Source organism: Caretta caretta, chromosome 6 (genome assembly GCF_965140235.1).
Source record: "Caretta caretta isolate rCarCar2 chromosome 6, rCarCar1.hap1, whole genome shotgun sequence".
NCBI lineage: Eukaryota > Metazoa > Chordata > Testudines > Cheloniidae > Caretta > Caretta caretta.
Window position 1 is genome coordinate 72,056,002 of NC_134211.1, and position 11,182 is coordinate 72,067,183.

Below are 11,182 nucleotides of genomic sequence, written 5' to 3' on the forward strand. Positions count from 1 at the left end.
TGGATGCTTCCCCTCTATTTCTCAATCCCATCTCTTGACTGGCATTCTGCTTTTTCATGGCAGGAGTTGTCTAGCCCTCTCCAAACCAGCTCCCAGGACCCTCTCCGCTTACATAGCTCTGCTGCGATCGTTCAGTACAAATGGGGTTCCTCATGCAAACTGACTTTTTTTTTTTTTCCACCCCCTAGCTAAAGCTACATTATGCAGAGTAATGTGTTCCTCTGGGATGGTCAGGAGTTCAGAACAATGATTCTTAAGTTAGCTTTGTTTCATTTTAGTTAAGCACGTGCACTATGGAGTTATGCAGTGGGATGTGAGTGGTACCTGTCATTGATTACTTTGTAGCGGTACTGGAAGCTGCTCCCTATTTCCTGAAATACCTTCCATGGCTCTGCAAAACAGAGTCACTTGGGGTGTGTGGTGCCTGGAGAACAGGGGTTTAAATAGGAAGCAAGCCTGAGGAGTGGGGCAAGCACAGACTGGATTGAGGGGAGTGAGCCCTCAGAATCTGGACCTTGGGGAGAGCCCCCTTAGAACTGAAGGTGTAGCATAGGCAGCAGGTGGAGCCCCCCTTTGGGGAAGTTAACCCCTGGCTCCATCCCTTCTGCCTGCAGCTGGAGCCCCAAGACCCTGTTGTCCTCCTCCCTGCCGCAGCCCAGAGCCACAAGACCCCTGCCCAGAGAAGCCCCAGGCATGCCCCTACCTTGGCCGGAGGAGCCCCGGGCTAGCTGCAGCCATGCCTCCACTCCCCTCCCCAGACCCAAGCAGCCTGGAGGAAAAGCGTCTCTTCAAAGATGCTTTTGATATGCCCCATGCAGGTTCTGGGGCAGCTGATGAGGCAGTATGTGCTATTCAGCTTCCTGGGTTCATCAGTAATTTCCCTGGAATCCAGAGAGATTACTGATAACCCAGGAAGCTGAACAGCACATACTGCCGGAACCTGCATGGGGCATAATAAAGCAAAAACGTCGCTGCCAAACCCCACAACTGGGGGTCCGGTTGCTGTGGCAGTGCCAGGGGAGGCCTATTATACCTATCGCTCATGAGGTGTAGGCTTGTCAAGGAAACTGAGGGAGAGGGGAGTGGAGCTTTAGAGGTTGCAGTGGGGAAGGAATGAAATAAAGCTGTTAACCAGTATGGCGCAGACATAGGTAATGCACACTCATTTCCCTACTGATTGGCTGAAATCCTTTCAACCGTCACAGAGGGGTCAGATTAATAACAGTCTTATGAAGTGTGCAAAAATTGGGCAAGCCCATCTGATTTTAGAACACTACTTCATCACCATATCAAGAAATCAAACTAGCATCATCTTTCTTCCTTAAATTCCAGCCTGGTCAGTTAATCCGAAAAGCAAATAAGTCTCCCTGGACTGCTCAGCCAACCACGACAGAAGTGTAAAATGGAATAGCAAGTTTGGTATAGGCACTTAATGATGGTCTGCCCTCATTAGCTTATTCTATAATAACACCCTTCTTAGTGGGGGGAATAAATTGCTGAAATAGTTTTGTAGTCCATCTAACTGTACAGAATTGTTTGGCTCACTGAGAGAGGGAGCCTTTCCTGGCCATGATGTCCACTGCTAGCAATGGATTTATCAAAACTGTCTCTTCCAAGGTCTTAAATTAGAATTCACTTGTTCTTGTATTTACACTGAAGGCTGGATTATAAACCAGACTTCACTGTAGATACAGGACTAGTCCTAGACAAAGTCTGACTCCTGCAACATGCTGCCTTTAACTAGAGGTTTGACAACCACTGATGTTTTTCTTTAACATCTCATATTTGCATATCTTGGAGAAAGGAACCAGGGTTCTATCAACCCTAAACCTAAGGATCTTAATCTACTTCTTTGATGTCCAGGGGGATTCTGCTGTTGACTTCAAAGGGAGCAGGATTTGGTCACTACTTTTACCAGCTCATCATCTTCAGGAAATAATGGATTGTTATGTAGCATTGTCCCCTTCCATTGCCCATATGGAACATGTGCCCATTGTTCCATATGGGAACATATCAGGTACATTCAAGGGGTGGTTTTACTAACAGCCCTACTTTGGTTAAAGGGAAGGCTCATATTAATTACTATGAGCAACCTTGACAGGATATAATGCCCTTGATTCATCTCTGCAATGCCCATTCACACTAATGGGAGTTCTGCAGGTGGGTCAAGTGATACAGAGTATTAAGAGCTGACAGCAAAGCTATTCATAGTCATTCCAAAGAATATTGTTTTTAAATTGGCATTTGTGGTCATTTAAAAAAAAAACAAAAACCCAACACCTCCCTGTTGCTTTTGATTTGTTTCAGAAAGAAAAAAATACCTCAAGGAATTGGTGAGAGAGTGTTCAAGATCTCTTACAATTCCTAAAAAGCTCTTATGATCATTATTTCTTTGGTTTGTACACATTCACACAGGTAGTACACCACTTAGTTCTTGCCGATAAGGAAAAGCAGAAAAAGACTAAACACATTGAATGCACTGGAATGTAATTGTGTGTATGCCTGTATGTGTCTGTGTGTTTACATAAAAAGGCAGTCTGACATCCTCCCCCACCCCCCCTTTTTTCTTCCACACCTCCCACCCCCTTCCCCCACAGATGGGAGGGTCTCTTCCTATGAATCCCATGCTGGAAGTTGGTTTCTGGGAAGTGAAACTTAAATCTGTAGAGTTTTTTAAAAGCCATTTTCCAGTTCTGTCTTCAGATGATTTGCTGCCTTTGGGGAGTGGAGGGAGGGGGTGGGAAGTGTAGATCTTTAAACTGTTTTAAATTTTATTATGAAGATTTTGCATGTACAAAGTTATCTTTAAAAATCAAGTGGAGTCTCCCTGATTTGTGGATTCATCCCCAGGAGAGCATCGCCACAGACTCTTCAGCTCCAGGGAGACTACTTTAGGCCTGCACCCCTCAGAAGACCACTCCAGTTTGGTTATACTACTCTGAGGAAAGGTTGAGGGTAGAAGGTGGATGTAACACTTCTCCCTTCTCACTGATGTGTTGTAGTCACATGATGTAAGAAGACAAACATGGCTATGATCTTACTAAATGGGTGCTTAAAGTTAGGCTCCTAGTGGGGGATTTTCAAAAGCACCTAAGAGAGTTTGGTGCTTTTGAAAATCCTGACACTAAATATGGACTTTTGGTGCCCAAAGTTAGACTACTTAAAAAAAAAAAAAAACAACCCCCCTCCTCCCAACTTGAATGTATCTCTTTCTTTTCCAAATCCTCTTCCTTTCCTTCTGTGGTATCAGAAATGTATTCAAATCTCCTCTGCATTTCTCTTTAAAGATCCATAGATGAGCATATTTTGACGTGCAGCTTCATTTCCCCCTGGACTTTTCTACTCTTGTTGGAGAGGTTTCATTTTTAAACTTTGGAGTAATTAATTGCCTCCAGTGGCTGCCTTGGAGAATCAAAAAGATGAGGGGGAGAGAGGTTCTCAATGTATTGTTTAAAATGCTTTTAACCTTTCATAGAGTGTCCCTGCTGAATGAATCTTATGTTCTCCCAGCTGAAGAAGTACAGCCGATGCTCTCCTGTGAAATCTTTGTCTAGACTAGTCCTGAAGTGCACACGCCCTCTCTGCCATGGACTGAGACCCAGTGAGAATGTAGCATTTTGTTTATCTTGGCTGTGTGCCTCCAGGACTCCTGCCTGTAGTGATGGTGACTGGGAGGAGCTCCTTTTTTGTATCTGTGCAGTATATTTACTCTGTGCTTTCTCTCTGGTGCTTTTTAATACTTGGAATTTTTTTCTAATAACTGGTACAATTTTTAATAAAATTGTTAAATGCTATGTATTCTGTTCTTTTGCTTTTTGTATGGTTTAATGGCTGTATGACACTCCATTCTAGTGATCCGAACCTTCACAAATTGCCCAATAGGCCTGTAATTTGGTAAAATAATATGGAAGTACAACTTTGGTTGGTAAACTTTGTAAATGGCTGGTAGATCCATGTGTATACTCCCTGTTACCTACCCCATACCAACCTCTGCAGCTAAACCAAGATTTTCCTTTAATATGCTGTCTTTGTACAGGGGAAAAAAACAGGTTTTTCTAAGCCCACTGGTGACTGAATTATGAAATACGTGAAATATGAAGCTTTTGAGGCTGTATTATCACCACAGTACACTGGGCTTTACAAGGCTGTTGCTAATAGGTGCTGCACAGCTAAACTTTCCACTTCCATCCACAAAGCTGAAAATTGTATCTTAACACAGGTAACAATATGCTGCCTCCAGACTCTTAAAATGTGGCTTCTACTGGCTGTTTTTTGTACTTCCTATGCAAGCTCATTCAAAGCTGATCAGCTGCAGGTTTTTATGGATGATTAACAAATGTATTCGCATTAATCTACCAAGGAAGATGTAGGTCTATACTACTAATTATGTATATTTTATGCAAATGAACGGTGACTCTAAGGGATAAGATGGTGTCACTGGTCCTAGTTGAGCTCCCTCTTCTGGCTACTCCCTAGACTGCTGTGAGGGAACAGAGCCTCCTGCTGCCTAGGTGTCTGTCTCCAGAGCCTGACTGGAGCTCAGCCACTGCCCCTAGGCACATACTTGAGGTACAGACCATTTCTCTAGTACCCCCTCTTGAGAGCTGGAACACTGGTGTTCACTTGCCTAGAGTGCTGACCCTTCAGACTCTTCTGCAGCTTATGCACCCGCTTCTGGAAGCCCAGCAAAAGTGAGTGTCTTCTGGGTTACCATTTAACTCTCTCTGGAGACACGTGGCAGTTGTGAAGCATACAACACACGCAGACACTTTGACCAGAATCTAACACATTATTACTTCTTTACTTAATCACCTGAGAAATAGACAGAGTATAGATCATTTAGAAAACAAACATTCTAAATGCGGTGCTCCTCACTACTTCACCCTTTCCTTGCGGGACCAACTGTGTTCAGGCTGTAGGAGAGACTCTCATCGGGCCCCTACATATTGTTGAGTTGCTTCTCCCTCCTCTTAAATAGGAGAAAAATGGCCATTTGAGTAAAGCAGTTCCTGCCCTCTTAACTTTTTAGCCCCTTTATCAGATGTCCTGCTCAGCCTCCCCAGGTGATCTGACCCCTGCCAGGTGGTTTTGTTGCCAGTGACCTTCCCTGACAAACCAGTTCTCTAGGATAGAAACCAGCACTTTGCCCTTTCTGAGTAGGGGACCAGCATGATTTAACAACCCTCTCTTGTTAGGCCTTTGCCACTACTGCAGTTGGAATTTTGGTCCGACATGGAGGTGAAAAGACAATAGAAGACAAAGGACCACTTTTACAATAAGAGTTTTCAGCTTGGTAAAGATACATAGAGAATTCATAATCTCTCACAGAATTCACGAATTGTACAGATTCCCCAGGTTATCACAGATGGTAATGAATCTTCTCCCCCCCGCCCCGTTGCAAAGTCAAATTCCTGATTTCACTGAGCTAGTAAATGCACACTTATATTTGGGACCCTGATGTGTACCCCTCTGTGGAATTCAATTTTATTGAGTTCCTGTAAATAATTGGAGGAAATATTTCCATTGAATAATGGTAACCAGTCCAGGCAGGACAATGTATGAGTTTAATAATTTTAGTATACTTCATTAAAGCAATATTACTAGTGAGATTTTAATCTCCAAAAGGCTTAGGAAACTGAGTTAATATTCCCACTACAATGTTAAGTTGTCTTGTTTTGGTGTATGCCTTACAATAGGGTCTTTCATTTCCTGAACACATGATGTATGCAGTAATATGAAAAGCAACATGCACATCTAAAATTATAGAAAAAAAGTACAATTTATTTTCATTGTATTAGATTTGCTGAGAAATGTGTCCCCTGCCCAGTGTCATGTGATTATGAAAGAGCTTATTGTAATATACTCGTACAAGGGGACAGAGGTAAGATTGATGCAGCTGGGGGAATTAACTCTGAATTTCCTGACTCTTGTATGATTAAAATCTGAATTTTTTCATAATTATTTTATTAAAGTAAAATGTGGCCTTTAAAAACTAACTGTATGGTCTTAGCACTGACACGTAGCTGGAACAGCTGAAAGGGCTTTTACCTAACAGGAAACATAGGCTGGTGCACAAATGGCTGGAACAAAATCCTTCCTTGGAGATCTCCCAAAGGACTAAACCCAGCTTTGCTTAAGTTATGAAATTAGATGCTATCACAGCCTGTAGTCATATGACTGCAGCCAAGTGAGGTTTTTTTTTTTTTTAACTGTATACATTAGAACCTGGGGTGAAGAGAGATGATAAGATCAAGCATCAAAACCAAATCCAACATGCTCACACACAGGAGTACTCCCAGGATCAACAACAACAAGGTGGAGATTTCCTCCTCAGATCCTGACTAGACTTAAACGTGCATACTAATCAAAATTAGACAGAAGCAGAGTCCCTCGCACAGTCTGCTTCCAGCCACTGTCCCTTCACTTGTAACGGGGTGGGGGCAATCGCGATATGTTCTTCCTAGGACGTATTTGCACCATAGTAACAGCTTTTAAAAAAATGTGTTTTAGTTTCATACCATTAACCTTAAATGGTATGCTTTAGTGATGAGATAAATAGTTTAAGTTAGGTTAGTGCTGTAGGAAAGTGTTTATTAAGAAGTGTTCGGCCTACCTATAAATAAAATGAGGATAAATACGCTGTTCTGATGCTCAAAGTTCTTCTCTCCTTACACTACCAGATCCATAAAGCACTATATTCCCCTTAACTTCAGCAAAAAGAGGCACTGGAAGAATCTACTGCACTTAGTGGACTATGATTAAACATCCAGAAATTTTCAAAATTTAATACCTTGATATATGGCTAAAGTACTGGTCCTTGCTGAGCATGATTTACATGAATGCTGCCCAAATCAAGCTTCTGTCTGCTTACACATCTGAATCATTCAGAAATAGATTGGTATTTAAAAGATACTTTAGAAAATCCATTCATTTCTGGTCTAGCACCAAGTCTTTTATGTTTATTTGGTTTGGGGGGGGGTCCAAAAAGTCAGTTTTTGAGACAGACCTAACTGACTGGGAAACAGTGGCTTAAAATGGGAGAGCTTCAACTGCATTGTCTCATTCAAGCAAACAAAAAAACAGCCAGGGACATTTTTAACCATGGGCAACAGAAGTGGCTTGGCCCCTCTGCTTTTGGGGGCGTCACACAAGCTGAGCAATTTTCCATCACAGGTGAGGAGCAGAGGCAACTTGCCAACTAATTTCCTCCTTTCTGGCAGGTCAGGACAGCTGTTTCTGTTTGAATGATTATACATATACTTGCTGAACAGTAGGAGTTTGCTTAATGTCATATCATGACAAAGTCCCTGCCTCAAGGAGCTTCCAATACAAGCTAGGGAGCATTCAATACGTGTACAATACCATGTGATTGGAGAATGAAGTGGTATGTCTGAAAATGGAGGAGACTTTATATAAACATTTGTACATATTGCTAATTAGCATTAAAATGCTGCATGAAAACAAATATGCTTCCTTCCAACAGGGATTTGAATTAAAAAGTGGATGATAGTTCAGTGCTAATACCTACTTGTTGTTATATGCTACTGATGGGTGTTTGCTACTACTTTGACTTCCTTCACATCTGATGCAGGTATTGCTTTTTGTTATTTTGAGGTCCTGATGTCTGTCTGTCCCTTTAACAAAATTAAGTGTCTGACATCAATATAAATGTTCCATATGAAAGGTCTTTAAACCTTGATTTCTCCTAAATGATTTAATTCTCTCCTCTCTAAAATTATAATGGTCTCTTTTCTTTCCCTATTGAAATCTGTGTCAGCATTCTCCCTCTCTGTTTTGCCTCAGGACTCTTGATGTATACAAAGGATCCTCTGTTTTTTCACTCTTAGTCACATGCTTAACCTCAATGCTGTAAACTAAACATCCACCCTCTGTGGCTGGAGATGACCCTATTTATGTCTGTAGCTCAAATCAAAACAGCAACAGTTGTGAAAACTGTGTATGATGGAGACAACTAGCTTTTAGTAAACGGACAACACATCTCGATTTTTGGATAACTAAATGAGTTCCAGAGTTTATGGGAAACTTCAAACAGAAATAATAAGCAGGAGATGGCTAATGGGTTATATAAGGAAAAAGTTCTTTTGAGTCATTTTCCTTTACCACCCCTGGCGTTTATTGAAGATGATTTATTAGCATAGTTCTTCTGTGTGTTTGTTTTTAGGCAGTGTGAATTCTGTTTGAGACAGTGAAGTGACAGCCATGTTCAGGGGTGACTACTTTTAAATTCTTTAGTTAATTAACCACTGGTGAAAGGTGCCAGAATGATAGGTCTGAAGCATGAAGTCTTCTGTATCAACAGAGCAGGCAAAGCCCGTCAGTTATAGTTCAGGTTTCCTCCTCATACTGCCCTCCTAAAGTGCCACTCAACCCTGAGATGGCAGGACCATCTGTGTATATGAAGGGCTTTGGTTTCAGTACTCAGTCACTCTTCAACCTTTATGCTAAGACTGCCAACAAGGGTGCCAATTGTGGGGGGGCTTTTCATAAGGTGTACACTTGTCCATTGGGAACTGGCTGAGATGACAATCATATTTCACAAAGGCCATTCAACAGCCAACAGATGGTAACGTTTGGGGATAGCTTGGGTGGGAAAAGAAACATTTTATAGAGGAAGTGGGTCATAAACAACTGAAAAGCCTGAAGTCATGTTTAGTTCCAGGCAGAGAGAACACAAAAGGACTTATAATGTCCACATACAAAGGACTATCGTTTTTTTCTCTGTGTTTAATTCCCACTCATATTAATTAATAAGACCTCAAAAATAGACAAGGATCCTTCTCAGTGAGTGGTTCTTGCTCTTTTGCTACAACCTCTAAAGGTAGTGGGGAAGAGAAACATTCCTACAAAACACTCAAAGTTCTTCCAGTACAATCCCTTTCTTCCTCCTTACAGTCATCTAAAATGCTTTACCTTTTCTTTCAGAATTTGGCAAGAGTGCCAAGAAAAAACATGTCTGTATGTTTTTAAAAAAGGATTTCAACAATCTCCTCAAGATCTCCTCTCTGTGACCCCATTCGCAGTTGCTGGCGGCTGTTTTACAGGCAAATTTTCTTGGCCACTCAGAATTTGTACCCTCTAGCACAATTCTTAGACCTGCTTTTCTTTAGTCAGGAATTCCTGAGGCTCTTCAGAAGGGTGAGAACAAATAACTTGCTCTGTCTTCTCCTCTGAGTCCTGATACAGACAGGCCGCTTCTGACAGTATTAGGTCATGTAGTCCATCCGCCTGTCAGTGCAGGCATGTTCCCTACAGCATATTCTCCAGTGCTTTGATTAGTCTAATTTTAAATGTCCCAAGTGACTGGCTTTCCACTACTTCCCTAGAGAGACTGTTCCACAACCTAATAAATCTCACTGACAGGATTTTTTCCCCAATATTCATCCTACATTTTCTCTTTCTTAATTGTATTCCACTACCCTAGTTATTTGCCCTTGTACCACCTTGTAAAGAGACAATACACTAAGCAACTGTTATAGCTAATACATGCTAATAGCCTGATCCAAAGTCCATTGAAATCTATGGAAAAACTCCCATTAACTTCAATGGGCATTGGTTCAGGCTCTAGAAAATCAGATCTACCTGGCCTATTCACCTCTGTGACAGATTAGTTTATGTCTGTCCATGTGTGGAGAAAATATTGGTAATATGGTTATGAACAATATGCATAAGTTAGTTTTCTCACTCACCTTGTACTGCTACTTATTGAGTCTGAAAGGGTTAATTTCTCCCTGAGGAGAAGGGGTAGTGAGGCATAGCTGTATGTCATGTGAACCTGTCTGGATTAGATTTGGAACTGGTTATATTCTCAAGAACTGACTGGAATCAACACAGATGAATGGAGTGTGCTGGAGAGACAATAGAAGCTCCAACAACCAAACATTAGCTTTTAATGACTGGGAAAGGAAGGCAAGCTGAACATGGGAAGACAGCAGGGGCTGCAACTTGGGACAAATGGGCCAGGTGTGAACAGACTGTGTTTTAAGTTTCCGGCTACCCAAGCAGATACACCAGGTGAGAGGGAGACAGAAGATGAATCCCAGGAGACTATGGAACAGTGGGGTAATATGTGGGGCAAACTGACTTAAGCTTTGCTTTACCATTCAAACCTGCACTCTTAAATATTGTGCTACAGCTGACTAATAAATGCTGACTTGTTTATGAGGTTGCTGCTGTTACTTACTGGTTGCATTGCTCCCTGAAGGAGTAAAATTTGTAGCAGGAGTTTGAACTCATTTGGACTGGCTGTAAAGCCCCCGTGAGCAACAGGCATACTGAACCCAGAAAGCCCAGTCTTGAAGTAATGTAGCCACATGGCTTGCCCTCATAAAAAGCTAAGCCAAGAGCTTTGCAAATAATAGGGGTATTCACAAAGAAACTCATAATGGTCCCTTCTGACCTTAGTATCTATGAAACTGTGTAAAGTCTGGGGCATTGCACACCCCTGTAATTCCATGACAATATGTCTGTATCAAACTACAAATCCCATTTTGTTTTGTGAACACCATTTTGACTTTAAAGTACACTGTACTTTCACTGTTGCCCATTTAACCTCCATCTTGAATTGGGCTTTCACGAGGTGTTAGCAGAGGGCTAACAATGGAGAGCAATCAGGAATTGTTAACCTGGATGATCTTCCATTCAAATTCCTACGACAATGAGTTGGCTATCTGCCCCCCAAGGAACCAGTTGTCCCAGGTGGGCATGTAACCACAGCAACAAAATACCTGATGAGTGACTTTGAAGCCACTCAGGAGAATCACCTGATGAGGGACTGGAACTTTTTATACAAGGAAGGCTCTCTCACTGGCCATTTGGGTGGAGACGAGAACACAAGGCTGTGCAGGTGCTTAGAAAGAATCCTGGACTTCCTAGAAGACACTGACTGAGACCCAAAGGGCTCTCTGGACACTGGAGGGAAGGTTTTGTCTACAGGTATTTATTATTACTCCCTGGATCTGTGTATCTCTTGTGCTTAAGCGTGTGTTAAGGTGTGATTGGTTTAGAAATTCCTTTGCAAAGTCTGTGTCCCCTTTGCTTTCACTGTCTCATAGTTCCTGAAGGAGGATACAGTAATTTTTTGGGTCCACAGCTTCAGTGGAGCTCTGGGAACATGCAAGAGCCACTGTGGAGGCTTGGGAGAGCTGGCCCTAGTTTCAGAGTG

At 42.0% G+C, this 11,182-nt stretch overlaps 1 protein-coding gene across 3 annotated transcripts in view; it reads left to right on the forward strand.

The window, feature by feature from the left end:
- BMF (Bcl2 modifying factor) overlaps positions 1-10,153 on the forward strand; it is a 34,939-nt gene extending 24,786 nt beyond the window's left edge. For 2 of the 3 annotated variants that reach the window (XM_075129712.1, XM_075129710.1), the window contains 2 exons: positions 7,484-7,591; positions 8,944-10,153. In XM_075129712.1, the coding sequence (XP_074985813.1) occupies positions 7,484-7,496 (13 nt within the window). In that variant the 3' untranslated portion in view covers positions 7,497-7,591; positions 8,944-10,153. Of the gene's footprint in view, positions 1-7,483; positions 7,599-8,943 lie in introns of those variants that run through there. The other variant, XM_075129711.1, reaches the window with a different exon arrangement.
- The last annotated feature ends 1,029 nt before the right edge of the window (positions 10,154-11,182 follow it).